Consider the following 18,152-nt stretch of genomic DNA (forward strand, 5'->3'; position numbering starts at 1 on the left):
TTAGAGAAAAACCTACATCAGCAATAAATTAGGTAAAGAGTGGATACTAAAACCCTCAAGAAATGTTTGTTAAATACAGTGCAGATGAGCTGAAACTGAAGACAGATGCTGAAGGATGACTTGTGCCTTTCACTATTTGAATAGCAGAAAATGACCAACTGGTGAGAAAATGGATGTGTGGTGTGTGCTGAGTTGCTTCAGTTGTGTCCGACTCTTTGTGACCCTATGGGCTATAGGCTGGCAGGCTCCTCTGTCCATGGGATTCTCCAGGCAAGGACACTGGAGTGGGTTGCCGTGCCCTTCGCCAGGGTATCTTCTCAACCCAGGGGTTAAACCCGAGTCTCTTATGCCTTCTGCATTGACAGGTGGGTTCTTTACCACTAATGCTGCCTGGGAGGGGAATAAAGGCTATCTGAGGGGACGCTGTTTTTCTGGCTGCTGTGGAGGGTGAGGAATGAGGAGCAGAGGCCAGGGTGAACTGTGGTGACCTGGACCCACTTTATGCAACAGCAGGACTGTGCTGGGGCAGCTGCGCCCCCTGGAAAGGAGAGAGAAGGGGCCGGAGCAGAGAGGATGCAGAGCCCTCCTTGATGTCGTTCTCACCGAGTCGAGGTGGAGATGACGAGGAGGCCCTCAACCCGACGGGCAGGCCCCCACCCACACGGCCCCCCACAGAGGGTATGCCTGGCAGGGGCGCTGGAGAAAACGCTGAGCACAGACACCCTGTGTGCTGAGAGTGGAGGCAGACCATGGGAGAAACCAGACTTGGGAAGCAGGGCGCTGGCACGGTGGTTTCAAAACCACACTGGAAAAACCTCTTTAGAGCAGAAGTTCCCTTGCTGGTAGCTCCCTCTGCAACTCCTTCAGGCCACAGGAATGTTTTACCAGTAACAGACTGAGAGTCTCCGTCCTCGAGCTGAAAATGCAAAAGAGGCACCCAGGGATGCCACGTCACACAGGGAGGGGTGTTCTCATGCGCTTTTGTTATCTTCACAAAACATCACTTATTAAAAGAAAAGGCCACCAAAAACAGTGGCACAAAAAGATATTCACAGAATTAGGATTTTTTTTTTTAACTGTAGAAAACATTTACATTATGATCTTATTTTTGTTTAAAAAGCAAAAGTATTTGAATGGCATGTATAGAAAAACATTCTGTGTGTGCGTGTTAGTTGTTCGGTGTATCCGACTCTTTGAGACCCCATGGACTGTAGCCCGCCAGGTTCCTCTGCCCATGGGGTTGATTCTCCACGCAAGAATACTGGAATGGGTAGCCATTCCCTTCTCCAGGAGATTTTTCCGACCTAGGGATCAAACCCAGGTCTCCTGAGCCAGGGAAGCCCCAGAAAGACATTCTAGAACACACCAAAATCATCAAAACAGGTCTCACTTGGATGATTATATTTAGAATTATAAGGAGAGTCCCATCCTTCCCATTTTGGCTTTTCTGTATTTTCTATTTGTTCTAAAAGTAAAACTCAGTAATGCAAATACTGCTTTAACATTTATCAAGCATACAAATATTAAGGTAATTATTTCAAAATATATATTAAAATTTAAGAAACTATAACACAATATTTTTAGGAAAATGTGAAAAATCTTTTATGTGGTATCTGAGAGCTGATAATTATAATACATTGACCTTTAAAAACTATAAGCAACCTAAAATAAAATTGCATCCTCTATTCTTGGGGTTTTTATTTTTTTTTTTCCTTTTAATAAAAAACAGCATTCTAGGTTCCGGAGAAAGAAGTCCAAAAACTAGCAGGCTGCAGTTCACATCAGTTCTGTCAACAGCCTAATCTATTGGCTTCAATAAACAAATTATTTTAGTGTTCTGGTCTCAAAAAAAAAAACGTGCTGCAGCTTTTCAGCACAGACATTATTCAGGAAAACATTTCTGCTTTTTATTGACCCATATTAAGTGTTAACTTGGTTGAGTCACCAAAGTGTCTTATGATCCTAATCCAAATAAAATTTCTTCACCCCAGTGTGGTCCTTGCAACAAACTCCAAAAACATATTGTAAATAGCTCGGCTGGCAAGAGAAACTCAAGGGAGACACACTATAACTTCTTTATAAACTCAGTCTTACTTCCTTTCATAGAAAAAAAACAAATCTTTAAACGGCATTAGCTCCTTCAGACTTTGGCCCAGATCCTGGTATAAATGCAAAAGCCCCATCCTGCTGCTACTCTGCTGTCCTACAGATGAATGGGACACATGGTCACTACACGGCTCTTCCTTAGTCTACAGCTTATTATCCTTGGTGTGTTACAGCTATACACGAAGGAGGCGAAGGAAGAAAGACAAGTTCTATCAAAGTGATAGCTGCCTCCCAGGTATTTCTGCCTTGGCTATCATGACCTATAAATGAATTGCCCAAGATGTAAAGAGTCCAAAAGAAACCAGTTGATAAACACCAGGGATTTTCTTTAAAAAAAAAAAAAAAATCCTGCAGACTCCAAGACATGTATGAATTCAAGTCATAAAATAAACAGGGAGGTAAGAGGTCAAATAAGAGAGTTGGGGTCACTCGAAGGGTGTTGCCTCTTTAAATGGAATAAGCAGAAGGAAATGACTTGAATTCAATTAGCTCATCCAGAAACTGGGGGCAGGGAATATATAAAATGATACAAGAGACGTTTACTGCCGGGACTTTTCCATCTGTGGCTGCAGGGAAGGCTGCTCCCCGACCCACGTGTGCATCTTGCCCGTGCACACCTCTCCTGTGTGGTCCAGACCTCCCCCCCCAACCCCCTGCCTACAGCTGCTCCCATGCCAGTCATGGCTAGGGTTGCTCAGGCTCTCACGGGAAGGAGGGGGCGAGCCCTCCACGCCCGCCAGACCATGGGGGTCTGTGCTAGCCCTCTGCCAGCGCATCGCCTCCCTCAGTTTCTCGAAGGGTGGCCCAGGACCACCTGCATGCAATCATCTGCACCCGTGCCAAGGTCCAGAACTCCAGGTCCCGTCCCAAGGCTCCGGGATCTGATCCCTGGGGATGGTGTCCAGGAAGCGCCACGGGAACACACACATGTGCCATGCGAGCTTCTCAGCAGACTGAAGAGTTGAGGCACATCCTACACACTGCACAACCGCCGCTAAAGAGCGATTTAGTCATGGCTGGAGATTTCAGACCACGTTTTCAGGATGAAGCCCTGCTTGGATACACATCACTCTAAAGGTACAGAACAGAAAAAGCAATACAACAGCTGGAAGGAAGGAAGATGCTCCCGCTAAGCCCCCAAATTGATCCTAAACCAACTGTCACCCTTTCCCATATACCCCTAAAGAACTAAGCATTATGAAAACAAACTTTAAGACATCATTCGAAATTAAATATTTAAAAGTACCTCATTTGAGACTCTAAGAAGAAGAAACACTGATAATTAGTTCCTGATTTAGCAGCCTGTCAATGTTGACTTCCTAACTGCCAGATAAAACAACTCCATGGCCAGGCTTCTTAGGAGACCTCTAGCATTTAAGTGTTGATCACTTCCTTTATGGGCCCTTTCCGTGATGAAGCCCTCTCCTGTTTCCCTTCCTCTGACCACATATTCCCTTGCAGGCCCCATTACACACTCTGCCCAGTCCTGAAAAGCGGACTGGCCCCAAAGTCTTATCCTTGGCTTTCTGCTCTGGCCACTTTACACCTGACCTGCTCACCACCATGGCTTCAGGTCAACCCTATACTGAAGACCCTATGCTCTTCCAGCCCGGGGGTCCTGTCCTTCACAGCTAGCGTTCCCTGGGCAACTCCAATTCCGTGTGTCCAGTACTGCCCTCCCCTCACACCTGGTTCTCCTCCCTTCAGTACTGCCATTCTTAAGTCTCAACACAATCATTCATCCAGTCTTTGCTGGAAGTTCTCCAAGGGCAGGGCAGCAAAAACTCAAGGGCCTGCAAGTTACATCACCCGGGTGATGCATTTATTTTTTATTTAAGAAATGAGTGTGTAGGTTTTAACATGGTCGCCTCTATGCAGTTCCCAGATGTCATTCCATTTAACATTCAGTACACCCCTAGGAAGTAAGTTATCATTACTAATTCCACTTTACAGATGGGTAAACTGAGGCACAGACATATGGAACTTGCTCAAGGTCACTAAACTAGTAAGAGCAATAACTTGAGAGCAGGGACTCTGGCCCAGAGGTCACTACACTCACTTTCCAGGCCATGACTTTTCTAAGGCAATGACTCAAGTCTGCCAAGGTTGTGTGCCATGAGCACAGAACCAACAGCTGTAGCTACATTCCAATAAAACTTTATTTACAAAAAGAGGCAAGCCTCGCTCGACGATGCTATCACCAGTTTTCTCAGTCACTCCTACACCTTATGGTGAAATACCTCCGACACGGTCCCCAAACCTTAAAGAATATAGTAAAAATATAGAAGTGCCTGAAAAAAACACAAGTGAAGGCTTCTATAACCTCAGGGTGGTGAAAATATTTCTAAGCATTAAAAAAACTAGTAAGGCTTAATACATGAAAGTTAAAAATTCCAATGGGGCAAAATAAAACAGAACAAAACATCACCAAGTAAACATCATAAACAGAAAAAGCAAAAAGAAAAAAAAGAAAAAGCAAAATGTGACAGAAATATTTTCATGCATGTGATGGATGAAATACTGATGTTCTTTATTTATTGACTGCCAAGAACAGGCCAGAGCAGGACTAAGGGAAAACCCTCGAAAGGATCTGACTGGATATGGGGACAGACTGGTCTCCAGGGAGGCGGGAGGACTGAGCACAGTGGGGAGGACGGACACGCCCAGCTGCTAGGACAGGGGTGGGAATGGGGGACAGGGGAAAGGGAAAAAGCCTGTTTCTGGGGAGGAGCTTAATCATTCTAGGTTACCATGTTCCTTTAAACTCGGGCAGAGTCCAGGCAGGAGCCATCATGAAGGGAAGGGAAGGTACTCTTGAGTTGGTTATGAGTAGATGAGAAAAGGAAAGTCAGTACGGCAGGAAGATGGGACAGAGAGGGTAGTTAGGACCACATGCCTCAGGAGTTCTGGACCTCAGCCTGAGGAGAGGGGGTGCAGAACCTCACAGGGCTAACGAAGGAGGTGAGACTGGAGACGACGCTCTCCATGGAGAGCAAGGAATTAAGACTGACTCCAGGGTTTCCCGTCTGGGGGAAGTGAAGAATGCTGGTGTTACTGACAGAAGTGGGGTGATAAGAGAAGTAATGTGCCGGGCGGGTGGGAGATACTGCAGTGCACACAGAGAAAGACGGTCCCGCTGCTGGGGGAACTCGCTTCCGACACCTGCAGACAGAGCGGTCTCATCCTGAGGGTGACATCCTCACGATTGTATCTGGGGTCATTCTTAACATGTCAACACATGATTCGCACACTGCTTGTGTAAGTGACACAAGGTAACTTCTGCAGGAATGTGATGACTGCTCAGCCATCGTGAGACACACAGACAGCACCTGTGATCAGGCCCACTGTTAGTTACCCTGTGCAAGTCTGACTGTGATTCCTCAGCTCCTTTGTCAAATTCCTGTGTCTATCTGTCATCCCTCCAAAAAGATTTAAAGCGAGCTTGGTGGCTGAGGAAAGAAGTCATCTCTTTACCTCCTTCTACCCTGAATTTCAGGCTCAACTCTTGAAAAACAAACAACCAACCACTACTTTTTCCCTGATTTTCTCTACTCCGAAAATGCTCTGTCTCATCTGTTCCTTTCCCAATTCTGCCTCAGTAATATTACTGACCACTTTCTGTCCTCCAAGAATACGTAGTGTTACTATATTATCCACCCATTCCCCACCTGTATTCTTCACCTTATTCTCATCCAAGGGCTTCTCTGGTGGCTCTGGCGGTGAAGAATCACCTGCAATGCAGGAGACGCAGGTTTGATCCATAGATCAGAAAGATCTCCTGGAGAAGGGAAATGGCAACCCACTCCAGTATTCCTGCCTGGGAAATCCCATGGACAGAGGGTACTGGTAGGCTGTAGTCCATGGGGTCGCAAAGAGTCAGAGAGGACTGAGCAATTGAACCACCACCATTCTTATCCAAGAAGGAAAGGAGAGACCAGGCCTTCAGTCTGCAGGGTGGGCCAGAACATGCCTTCTAACAGGATTAGCACAGAATAAGCCATTTTGAGGTTGAGCTATTAGATGAGGTGACAATAAAGCTCGGCCAGACTCCCAGGGTGGCTGTAACAACCGAACGACATGACTCATGGGTTAATACCCAAGCAGATACAATAAAATTTGGTGCAGTCTGCTAGGCTTCAGCAAAAACATCTGGTACCAAACCTCTTTGCAGAGAAGCAATCTACATCCCTGGGAACGTGGGACAATCCCAGAGGCCCTATGAGAAGCAACCACAGCAGTGAGCTGGGGGTCCCGGCGCCTGTGGGTCCACGGCCCATCAAGCCCAGCAATGAGGCCCTTCTTGGTTTCAGAACTGAATCGGGCTACATTCTCTTACTGCGTCTTTACAGGACAGCAGCTGTAAACACACAAAAGACACGGAAGCAAATAGGACAGACATTCTGTTTAACTGCAAGTAACAGAGAGACTCTTTTTAGTACAATGTTTTGTTGTTGTTTAGTCTCTCAGTTGTGTCTGACTTTTTTGCGACCCCATGAACTGTAGCCTACCAGGCTCCTCTATCCACAGGAATTCTCCAAGCAAGAATGCTGAGAGTGGGTTGCCATTCTCTACCACTGAGCCACCAAGGAAGGCCACAATATGTTCACGGTAATACTATTTACAATTCTGCATAAACAAAATTCCAAAAATTTGATTTCAAATCCCAATTAAGTTGAAAAGAGGAAAAAATACTAAAAGAGGATCTGCAGTTTAAAATGTTCCTTCAGGGGCAGTAAAAAAATTAGTAGTTTGTTTAACTAAAAGAACAGTTTCAAGTAAATCCCAAGGTACCTGTGAGTTTGATTTTGGACAGCCGGGCCAGAATTCCTGGCAAATCATCCACACGCAGCTTCATCTCTTTCCACTGCTTCTCTTCTTTCGTCTCTTTCCCCAGATCTATGGACCCCTCAATTACTGAGGTGGGTTCTAGTTCTATCAATGCTTTTTCACTTGGCTTTCTGGACAGAGACAGGCTGGGGGGTACAAGAGGTCTCATCTCGCATATTTCGGCTTTAGCCTCATCCAAAGAAGTTTTTTCAAGGAAAGGAGATTCTGCTGGTTCTGGCTTCGGTTTTATTTGCTGCTTCAGGCTTCTGTTTAGTTGTGTGACATACTGAATTAAAAAAAAAAAAAAAAAGGTACACATAACTTAAGGAAACTGAGGCCCAAAATGCTCTTACGTGGTTGTTCAATAACACTTTACATCAGTCCGACTTCTACAGTACTTAAAAGATGTTCCTACACCTTTATAAATACTCGCTGAAATAACTCCTATTAGAGTATGTTACATGAGGGTCACTCTACTAAGATATGGAGAGGACAATTAACTGGTTTTCAGATTCTATGACTTAGAAAAAATCCTAGGGGTTTAAGTTCCCTGAAAGAAAGATAAATTGATTTCTTATTCATCTCCCCCAGGATTTCCCCCAACATAGACCAGAAGCCGCAGGTTTAACATTCCAAATACAGTGCAAAAGTTTTCTAGACTCAAGAGCCCAAGTCAACCTGCTGACTTTCCCTGTTGCCCAGGCAGTAGTGCAGAGAGAGGCTCCAAGGGGGCCACAACCCAGGGCTCAGGACCATCAGGGCAGTGGGTGTGTGGAGAGAACTGGGCTGAAGACTCAGACAACCTCTGTTACTTAACTGGCAAAAAGGAGCCACTTAACTGTGGCTAACATCCATGAGGCACTTCACAGTTTTAAACAACATATATCGTTAGACTTTATAGGATCATGTCTCAGTCAGTCTTCTCAAAAACTGTGAAAGAGGACAGATGATTACTAGTATCTCTCACTTTAATTTTCAAATGAGGAAACCAAGGCTTGGAAACAATCTAACAGAGCCAAGAATAGAAAACTAGTTAGTTACAGATGCTCCTAGAACTGAAGCCCTTTCCTGATAACTAGCTAAGTGACTTTTTCCAATTACATTGCAAAGGCTTGAAATTACATACACTTGTCTGAGGAAGGACTTACAAACTCAGGAATGAATTCAGAGTTCTGTTTACATAAAAAAAGCACCCTATGTATTTGAGTTTCTCTTCTAAATATCCATTATCCTCCATCCCCAACTTTATAAGTCTGATTATTACTGGAAACTAAAATCTCTCATCAAAATGAGTTTTATTAAGTTAAAAGATTTTAAAAGCTAACATGGACACTGTAAGGTTAAAAAAAAAAGATAAGAGAAATGTCAAATAGGACTTCAGATTATGAATTTGCTATTCTTTCATGCTTGCACTGAAATTATGAGTTTTTAGCTGTGGTTTCTTCATTCTACGATACTTTATGATTTGAGAAAGTGGCAAATGTAAGTTACCATGCTGACGACAACATGGATTCAACCTGGTCCAAGGTCTACAAACAGCTATATTATGAATGCCCACTGTAAAATGCCCAGAAAATCACAAGAACTCAATTTGTTTGAATCTGTTCAGAAGTGCATGTTTGAATCTCACTGCTGATATAAGAAAACAGGGAGGTCCTACTCTTGAAGCAATAATTTCTGTATTACTGATGTATTCACAGAACTTTAAAGAATTAAAAAAGATGAATTATACAGTTCAGCTTTTCCTAACTGTGGCCTACTCAAAACACGCCAGCAACTTTCTGTCTTTCTCCAGACTTAATCAATAAGGTTGAGATCATACTTTAAACTCAAGACACCAGAGTTATTCTGGTTTCAGTTAAGCATAATCAAAACAAGGGATTAACATTGTGGAAAAACTTAAGAGGGCAGGAAATAAAAGTCTTTTTCAAAGAGTACTTGTTGCAGCTCTTCTGACAACAGGAATTTCTGAAATCCCCTTGTACAGGGAAAATACAGGCAGAGAGCCCAGTGAGCACGGTCTTCTGAACCTACCATGTGCCGGAGGAAGTTAAAGTGTTGAAATGTGACCCACTGCTGATTGACGTTCCTGAGAAGATGCAGGAACCTACGAGGTGACTCCCGCGTGACTCTTCTTTCTAGATACCAGATGCATCCTCCTCCCCAGCCTATCAAAGAAAGAGGAAAAAAATTAAAACGGCCATTATGTATCACCAAGCGATGACTGCTGCTGCTGCTGCTGCTGCATCGCTTCAGTCGTGTCCGACTCTGTGCAACCCCATAGACAGAAGCCCACCAGCCTCCCCCGTCCTTGGGATTCTCCAGGCAAGATCACTGGAGTGGGTTGCCATTTCCTTCTCCAATGCATGAAAGTGAAAAGTGAAAGTGAAGTGGCTCAGTCGTGTCCGACTCTTAGCGACCCCATGGTCTGTAGCCCACCAGGCTCCTCTGTCCATGGGATTTTCCAGGCAAGAGTACTGGAGTGGGGTGCCATTGCCTTCTCCGAAGCGATGACTAGACCTACCCAGAAGCAGAGCCAGCACCACGGTGGGCAGTGCATGTATGATGGGTCAGAACTCTGAAATGATCTGATCCAGACTCATGAATGAACGGTTATTGATCGGCCCTGCTTACTGTCCGAGTATAATTCTCCAGCAGTTAGGGAACTTGTTCATCTCAGGATCATTAAAAGTGAAAGTGTTAGTCACTCAGTCGTGTCCAACTCTTTGCAACCCCATGAACTGTAGCTCGCCAAGCTCCTCTGTCCAAGGGATTCTCCAGGCAAGAATACTGGAGTGGGTAGCCATTCTCTTCTCTAGGGGATCTTTCTGACCCAGGGATTAAACCTGGCTCTTCTGCATTGCAGGCAGGTTCTTCACTGTCTGAGCCAACAGGGAAGCCCTCAGGATAATTATGCTTTTATTACATCAAACATTGAAATGACCAAACCATCAATCTCTTAGAGAATCAAATGTAAAACAATCAGGTTGGTCACTTTCTAAAGAGGATAAAATGAGAAGCCCAATTTTTCTCAATAAATAACTGTAAAGTGAGTGAAGTCCCTCAGTCGTATCTGACTCTTTGAGACCCCATGGACTGTAACCCACCAAGCTTCTCCATCCATGGGATTCTCCAGGCAAGAATACTGGAGCGGGTGGCCATTTCTTTCTCCAGGAAATAAGAGTAAACCAGAAAATAAATTTCAGATTAATATTTTGGCCATATCGGGTAAGCCAACTAAAAGACAGAGGAAATTGCTCTCACTAAAGTATGACTCTATCAAGCTAGTTAGGAAGAAGCTATTTTTGGTATATCCAAATGTGGCTTTTAGTCATTCATCTCTAAACCTTCTCTCAAATATCAACAAACCCAATGCTTCTGTGTAAAGCCCCATCCTGGGAAAGCCTCCGACAGGAACACAGCACAGACATTCCCTGCCGCCCCCTTCTTTTAAGTCTTACCCATCACTTCTCCGTTCCTCAAACCCTAGGGTAATTTTTAATCTTCAAGCCATTTCTAGAGTTGCTATGCCTGTTTCCATCTGCTGAGGATCTCCACGTGGATGGCTTGTAATATGTCTCTCAGAACACTTTAGTCTCACCCTTATCTCTACTCTGTCCTCTACTGCAGATAAAACCATCGCCTACTTGAGATTCCAAGACCACCTTGAACTCTTCCTTCATCACCTAATAACCATCAGCTCCAGTCAACTCGGAAACACTGGTCAAATCTGTCCACTTCTTTCCCTGCCGCTGAGAGATACAGACCCTTATCATCTCACACTTGGATACTGCAGAGTTGTGGGATGCAAACCACACGTCCGGACTTTGGTTAACTCCTTTCCTCTCCAATCCCAGTCCCACAGAGCCAGAGGGTTTCTTTCTGAAGCCCAGAATACACGTCATTTGCCCAAACATGTGCGTGTGACTCACTGTCCTGCCCCACGATTTCAGTTTGTTCATCTTTGTTTATGCGTCTCCTTGCCTGCAGCGTCCTGTTTCCACTCTGCCTGTCAAATGTCGAAGTTTCTTTCAAGTAGTCTGTCATTCCATACTCTTTTTTGTAGCACTTCTTAATGCAGATTGTTTCTGCATCTTTTTTTTTTTTTTTTTAGTTCACTGAAAGCGGAGACTCTGTCCTGACCTCTGCTACAACAGCCAGCAGACTGTCTTCCATATAAGAATGAGATTGAGGGCTGACGACTTAGTCGCCCACATTGCTCACCTCAACAGGGGGAAGGAGAGCTATCACCACCCCATGGTAACCACGGCAATTGTCTTAGATTGGTCCCCTCTTCACTGAAATCATATCCTCAGCCCTCAGGTAAATATGACATGCTTATTTTCCACATCCATGAATATGTGGTGTCTGTATATGTGTATAGGAAGGAATGGTAGTGTTGAAATCAGTCCACTGATTGAAATTTCCTTTGAATTTAGTCCTCTGATAGTCTATCTTTTTCTTGATGGTATGTATTTTTCCTTTCTTGCCTTGACATTGTTCTTTGGGATAACAGGATTTCAATATTAAAAGGTTATATCAAGAAGACACCAAGTTTTATCGTTCTACACCTTAATTTCAAAATCAGTTGTGAGTTCCACTGGTCCACTGAGAAATGTATGTTCCTGGGAGGAAAAGAACCATCTTGGAAAATATCTCTCAAGATTATGTGGATTAAAAATGAGACTTTATGGAAACAAAACCAGCTTGGAAACAGCACTTTCAAATGATGAAAACACTTCATTTAGTCAAAACAATCAGTGTCCAGAAATTTAAAGACATTTTAGCCCTGTGTAAAGAAATATAGGTTTGAAGGTACACATGGCTTATAACAAATGCATTAAAAATCTGGACACAAATGATCACGTTCATTATTCACCATCAACACTGAGTCAAGATTGTAGGGCTTTAAAAATGAAGTACGTGGATATGAAATGGAAAGGTTCTGAAAGTTTTCAGTGGCTATAAAACACTGTTAAGCTTTTGAAGAACAGTCGGGCATGACCAGACCCAGGAGGGCACGTAGACACCTGACACAGTCCCAGTGAACCTTTCTGCCCGCTTCCCACCATGCTGCTTCCATACCAAGCACTTACAGTAGACCTTCCAAGTGTATCACAGCAGGCTGCACAGACCACTTAATAGCAGATCTTTTGGTGATCTTTTGGTTCATAGCTTCAGGAAGCCAAGCTGTCTATTAATTCCTCCCATACCAGCATCAAAAAGACAGATCCAGCAACAAACCATTTGAACCATAAGCAGCCCACTTCCTGAACTGGGGAATTCTGAGTAGTGAGGTAGATCTGTCCTATAGGAAGCTGAAAATACAGAAATGAAAGCAGAAAAGCACCCCATCCTGAGCAATGTATGCTGGAAAAAACCTCCCTACAGAGGAGATAATTACAGCACTAAGAAAGGATGAGCTGTCTGAGAATGAGTGTCTCAGGTCAGAATTGAACACTCACAGTCAGGGATGGGAGAAGGTCTGAAATTGACTGTCTAGGGTCAGAATCGAACATTCACAGTCAGGGATGGGAGAAGGTAACAAATTCAAAAAGAACCACAGACCCTTCAAATAAAATGTTTCATCGTGGAAAATTCCAATCATATGCAATAGCAGAAGAAGCCAATGAGCCCGCATTACTGATCCCCCAGGTTCAACAATGCTCAAATCTCTGTTAATCTTGTTTTAATCATCTATACACACTCCCATTTCTCACCCTCTTTGAGCCCTTTGAACCAGAAGAGACCTTTGAGATCATCTAGCTGAACAGCCTCAGTTTATAGAGGAATAAACTCAATTCCAGAAAATACAGTTGATATGCCCTGAGATCACACAGCCAAAATAGACACACAGAATAACAGTATTAGGAGAAAAGAAGAAAAAGGAATTTCAGAGTAATTGTGATCAATATTGCCAGATGGGAATTCCACTGAAGGTCCAGTGTTTAGGACTCCATTCTCTTACTGTCATGGGCCTGAGTTTGATCCCTGGTTGGGCAACTAAGACCTCACAAATCCAGTGGCTCAGCCAATAAAAAAAGTTTCTGGGATTTCCAAAGGGAGTCCATCTTGAATATGGACAATCAGTGACACATTTCCCACACATCAGTTATCACCCTAAACCACTGGGGACAAAACAATGCCTTACCTCCACTTTAATGTCTCCATCAGGACAAATTTCATTCATTTATAAACAATTACTCAGCACCAACAATGCACACCGGGTACTGTTTCGGGCACTGAGGACAGAGATGAACCAGACAGAAACCATCCCAGCCTTTACAAGATTCAATCTTGCAGTTGGGAGAAACATAGTAAATCGGTTATAAGCAAGCAATCAAAGGCTGTTCTAACCATAATGAAGGAAAGAGGGTGATGTGATAAGAGAGGGCCAGGGGTTCTACCTAGATAGTGTGCTCAAGCCTCTCTTAACAGGAAACATTCGAGCTGAGACCCAGCCAAATGGCAAGAAAGCACATCTACACTAAACATATAATTGTGACAGGTCCTTGCCTGGTGGGATTATAGCAGGGACCACGCTAATGGTAGAAAGACAAAAACCTGGGGGGCGGGGGATGGTTATGGCCCGCAGTCCGAGGTGATCACCGTCTTTATTATTGTCATTATGACCCTTTATATTGGAACAAGGCTTCCGGGTTGGGGGGTTGGGAGGGATGGGGGGACGGCGGGGAAGCAAAGCACTTGCCAGGTTCTTATAAGTGCAACGTACGAGTAACTTACACATCGCTAGAACCTAAGGCCCTGAGAAGCCAAGAGGCTCGGGGAGCCCCCAGGTTCCTCTCTCCTGAACCTCCAGCCTCTGAAAACTGAAAGACGCACCAGACATCGCGTTCCCTACCCACCTCCGGGAGCTAGGAGATGGACGCGGTGTGCGGACCACCGGAACCCCAATGCAAGACTAGGCCCTAGCTCGAGGCCCCTTCACTTCAGGCAGCCCTGAAGGTCACTTCCCTCACCGATGCCCCAGCCGACCTCGCCAAGGGCTCCCAAGGTTGCAGACAGGCGGAACCACGGTGTAGCACGTGGCAACGAGAAGAGAATTCCCCCAAATCCGTGCCCGAGGTGGGGTGCAGTACCTGTCAGGAGGCGTGAGGAGAGAGTGTGCGGGGATGCGGCCATCACGCAAGAGTCCAGCCGCCCCCTGGGAGCCCCGTGTCCTCTCTCCTCACCGGTTGCCGGGCGCCGCCATCTTCCTTCCCCGCCCCTCCATGGGAAGAGCGACGCGTCCGGTTCGTCACTTCCGGCAGGCGCGAGGCGGAAGCGAAGAGCCGCTGCGGCAGGGGTTAGGGAGACCGCAGGTCAGAGTGGCCCCGGGGCAGAGGGGCCGGGGTCTGAGGTGCTTTCGCGGGGACGCGAGGTACCCGGGGGTGGCAGAGGCTTCCGAGGAAAGACTGCGCGCGACGGCGAGCCCCCGCCTCCTGCCCCGAGGCCGGCATCCCTGGCGGGTCCCCAGGGGCCTGGTGCTAGGCTGGGCTGGGCCGGCTGGGGGCTGCTCGCGGGCCGCTTGCAGTTACCTCCTGGTACTTCTGGACTGCCAGGAGGAAATGGTTCTGGGGACGGTGCCTCCACCTTCCAGCACCGTCAGTTACAGCGTTACCATAGTCGCCGTTAAGGCGGGAAACGATGAACTCGGGCTCCTGGACCCCGAGCCACCCCGAGGAATCGTCTGAGCAACCCGGGATGAGGAAGGTGCGTGCAGAATTTAAGATTTCGAGCTCTGGAGTGACTTCTGTATCCCTGGCTGCACCTTCTGGCCTTCTGACCTGTTAAACAAATGGCCCAAGTCCCCTGAACCTCGGCTTTGTCGCTGCAAGACGCAGATCCTAATAGTATATATTCTTTAAGATGGTTGAGAGAATTAAATGATGTCTCTGCAGTAGGTACCCAGCCAGAAGCCTGCCACGGCTAAGAACTAAGTTAGCATCTGTGCCCTGGTTAGGAGGGCAGTGGTCAGCAGCTCTCCCTTCGTCTGGTTTTGGTGTTGGATTTCTGCAAGTAACAGTGCACTGAAGGGAAGAGATTCAGTTTCTGAAAGAGGAGAGAGAAATAGGTAACTTGGTTCTAGGAGGATGTTTCTCTGTCTTCAGTGATAAGGTTGTGGGTGGCCATTTGGGTCATCTGAGTAGATGCTGACTCTTTGAAAGCCTTGATGAACTTACTGCAATAGATAAAGACCTAGCTTTCTGTAGACAAAATCCTAACCTAAAATGCAGGATCACTCAGTTGACACAGAGCTATCTTTCTAAAAGCAAAATAGATTTCAAAGCCTAAGGATAGGTAAAGGATATGAATAGAGTTTTTCCAAAGAAAATATACAAGTGGCCAGTAAGTACACGAGAAGATGGTGTACATCATTAGCAGTAAGAGAAATATGACTTAAAATCTCTTTTAGATATCACTTCATGCTCGTTGAGGTGGCCCCAGGCAAAAGTACAGATAAGAGATAACACTGAAGTGAGAGTGTGGGGAAACTGGAAGCCTAGTATGCCACGGATGGGAATGGAAAACGGTGGAGCTGTCTTTGAAAACAGTCTGGCAGGTTTTCAGAAAGTTAAGGGGCTGTCACATGACTCAGCCATTCCACTCCTAAATGGAAAAATGAAGACATACTAACTCACCAATAGAATAGGTAGTGACAAGACAGGTCTTGTTTGCTTCTTGCTTGAGGGAGGCCTCCTGCTTAGAAAGGGGCCCGAGGAAAGGTGGATGCTCAGGTCCTTCAGGAGCTGGGCTCCCTGGGAGGGCAGGGGAGGCTCTACTCACACCTCAGGGCTCCTAGGGGTGGGTGGGGGTGTGTGTGTGTGTTTTCAGGGCCGCAATGTGATAATAAGCTGTGTGTGTGTGTGTGTGTTTTCAGGGCCACAATGTGATGATAAGCAGTGGCTTCAAAATTGCACCAGCAGAATTTAGCGTAGAGATAAACACATACAGAGTTGTTACCCAGGTCATAGAAAGGGCGAAAAAAGAACTTTTAAGGTGTCACCCAGGTAGCAGCTTCCGGAAGCACTCCTGCCTCTGTACCTGGGGGACGGGGATGAGTTCCGGATTATCACAGTGTAGAAACCAGGAGGAACTGCCATTCTACCAGTGCTCTGGTCTCAATGCCCACCCCACCAAGCGGGAACCTCAGGTGTTAGGAAAGCTGCATGCGGCCTCTGCCACTGCTAATGGGGTGAAGAAGCAGTGGAGGGAGGCGCCCTGAAGCCCCAGCTGGGAGGAAGGAAGGAGCCTGGGAGCCCCTCTCCTCCACCCTCACGCATCACTGTCCCTTCGTGGCAGAGCAGAGCAGTGGGCATGGCGAGCCTGCTAGTGTGGTTTGCAGACTCCCGACGATAGCACCACAGGCCCAGGATCAGGGTAAGTTTGGAGCCAGGACAGAGAAGCTCTGTGAGTTCTCAGGTGAATAGCTGTTCTGCTGTAAGTGTACAGGTTGTTGTTGTTGTTATTTAGTTGCTAAGTCGTGTCCGACTCGTTGTGACTCCATGCAGGCTCCTGTGTCCATGAAATTTCCCAGGCAAGGATTCTGTAGTGGGTTGCCATTTCCTTCTCCAGGACATCTTCCCTGCCTAGGGATAACCCTTGTTTCCTGCACTGGCAGGCAGGTTCTCTACTGCTGAGCCACCTGGGAAGTCTGTAAGTGTACAAATCCACCTCCTCCAAGTTCGAATCACCTAGATTGGCTCCTCGTTTCACTTAATTCCTCCAAGCTGACCAGTAGGGATCCTGGTGCAAGGTCACTCCAGTCAGACATTAGCCCTCAGCTGTGACCTTTTCCAGCTCTCCACCCCAGGGCTGATTCCATCCAGGAGCTTGGGGATATCAGAAGTGGAAAAGAAGAGTTCAGGAATGCAAGAAAAGGAAAGGGCAGCAGGGGAATGCACTAGCGTTAACTCTGTTCCCTGCTGTGGCCTTCCACCTCTTTAATCAGCAGACTCCGATATTTGGGGAAGCAGTACAGGCAGCCCAGGAGATGAGTCACAAGTGCCTCCCTCCAGTCCATCAGAGAATCTCAGTCACACTTGCCTTGAGTTTCTGACAGCTAGGGAGGCCCTGTGACCCAGTTCTGGTCCCAGAAAGAGAACAGAAAGCTCTCGCTGCTTGGGCAAAGTGGCTGGGGATAATCTCCTTTACCTCTGAAGCTGGGCGTGCATAGGGCGGGGCTCTGGGCCTTTCCCCTACCTTTCTTCCCCAGGAAGCAGGGCTGAGCCGCCTCGCCTCAAAGCTGTGAAGTGATGAAACAAGCAGCTGAGGGAGATGGGGTGGGAAAAAAGAGAGTGCAGGTTCTGGATGAAATTGCTGGGGCACCACTAGAGCTTGGCTACAAGTGGACTGTTCTGCTCAAGCCGCTTCCTGGATTTCCCACTCATTGCGTCCCAGATGATACAGTCACAAGTGGGACCTGGGAGCTGAGGGTCCTGCCCCAGAGCTTGCTGAGGAGGACAACGTGGAGAAACAGCCCAGATTGTTCCAGACGGCTGAGACGCATAAAGTAGCACAGACTCAGTAGGGTGGCTGTTTCCCCTAGGATGTCAATCCACAGTGGTTTAAATGACGTGCAAATAAAAGAGGCAATTTTGTGCAAACTAGCTTCCTGTCTTGTTTCTTGGCTGTTGAATGTATGCCCAATTCCTTTGCTGATGTCAGAATGTCCACATCAGGAAAGCATTCCTTTCTGGGTTTCCTCCTGCTCAGAGTCTTGAAGCCTGGTGAATATGGTAAGATGTTCCAAGTGTCGCAGGAAACAAATCCTATTAGGCACTACCGGTTGGGAAAATCATTACGCATAAAGAGCATCCATAAACAAGTAGGTTTCTGTTAGCTACCAGGAACTCTTAAAAACCATTCTTACATGTTCTGGTAAGTGACCTGTTGACGTTAAACTGGAGAGTCCCAAGGTACAAGGAGATTTGCTAAAATTAATAAGAAGGATCTGAGAAAGGTTATTCTCAGGAAAAAAAAAAAGAATTAGCAAGCTACTAAGAAAGCATAAACATCACGTCTTTTCTAAATTTAGTTATTTGGTCTCATCTATGGTGGCATGATACCTCCCTGTATTTGTACCTTTAAAACAACAGAGAAAATGAAGATTCTCAGAACAAAACTAATTAGCAAGCTACTGCTGCTGCGCTGCTGCTAAGTTGCTTCAGTTGTGTCCGACTCTGTGCGACCCCATAGGTGGCAGCCCACCAGGCTCC

At 46.1% G+C, this 18,152-nt stretch overlaps 2 protein-coding genes across 2 annotated transcripts in view; one reads left to right on the plus strand and one right to left on the minus strand.

Moving 5' to 3' along the window:
* The window catches only part of LOC104990706 (protoheme IX farnesyltransferase, mitochondrial), a 109,588-nt gene extending 95,412 nt beyond the window's left edge, over positions 1-14,176 (minus strand). Inside the window, exons 1-3 of the mRNA XM_010842988.1 lie at positions 14,034-14,176; positions 8,968-9,101; positions 6,898-7,219 (exon numbers count right to left, since the gene is read on the minus strand). Of these exons, the coding sequence (XP_010841290.1) occupies positions 6,898-7,219; positions 8,968-9,101; positions 14,034-14,076 (499 nt within the window). The 5' untranslated portion in view covers positions 14,077-14,176. The remainder of the gene's footprint in view (positions 1-6,897; positions 7,220-8,967; positions 9,102-14,033) is intronic.
* LOC104990705 lies at positions 14,141-14,904 on the plus strand. The gene has a single exon (XM_010842987.1). It carries the CDS (start codon positions 14,166-14,168, stop codon positions 14,625-14,627), a length of 462 nt encoding a protein of 153 aa, XP_010841289.1. The 5' UTR covers positions 14,141-14,165; the 3' UTR covers positions 14,628-14,904.
* Positions 14,905-18,152: the final 3,248 nt, after the last annotated feature.

This window comes from Bison bison, unplaced genomic scaffold (assembly GCF_000754665.1).
Source record: "Bison bison bison isolate TAMUID 2011002044 unplaced genomic scaffold, Bison_UMD1.0 scf7180017864180, whole genome shotgun sequence".
In the NCBI taxonomy this organism is placed as follows: Eukaryota; Metazoa; Chordata; class Mammalia; order Artiodactyla; family Bovidae; genus Bison; species Bison bison.

Excerpts from the sequence above, each read along its gene's own strand:
- LOC104990705 (XM_010842987.1), top strand. The coding sequence starts at position 14,166 with ATGGGAAGAGCGACGCGTCCGGTTCGTCACTTCCGGCAGGCGCGAGGC.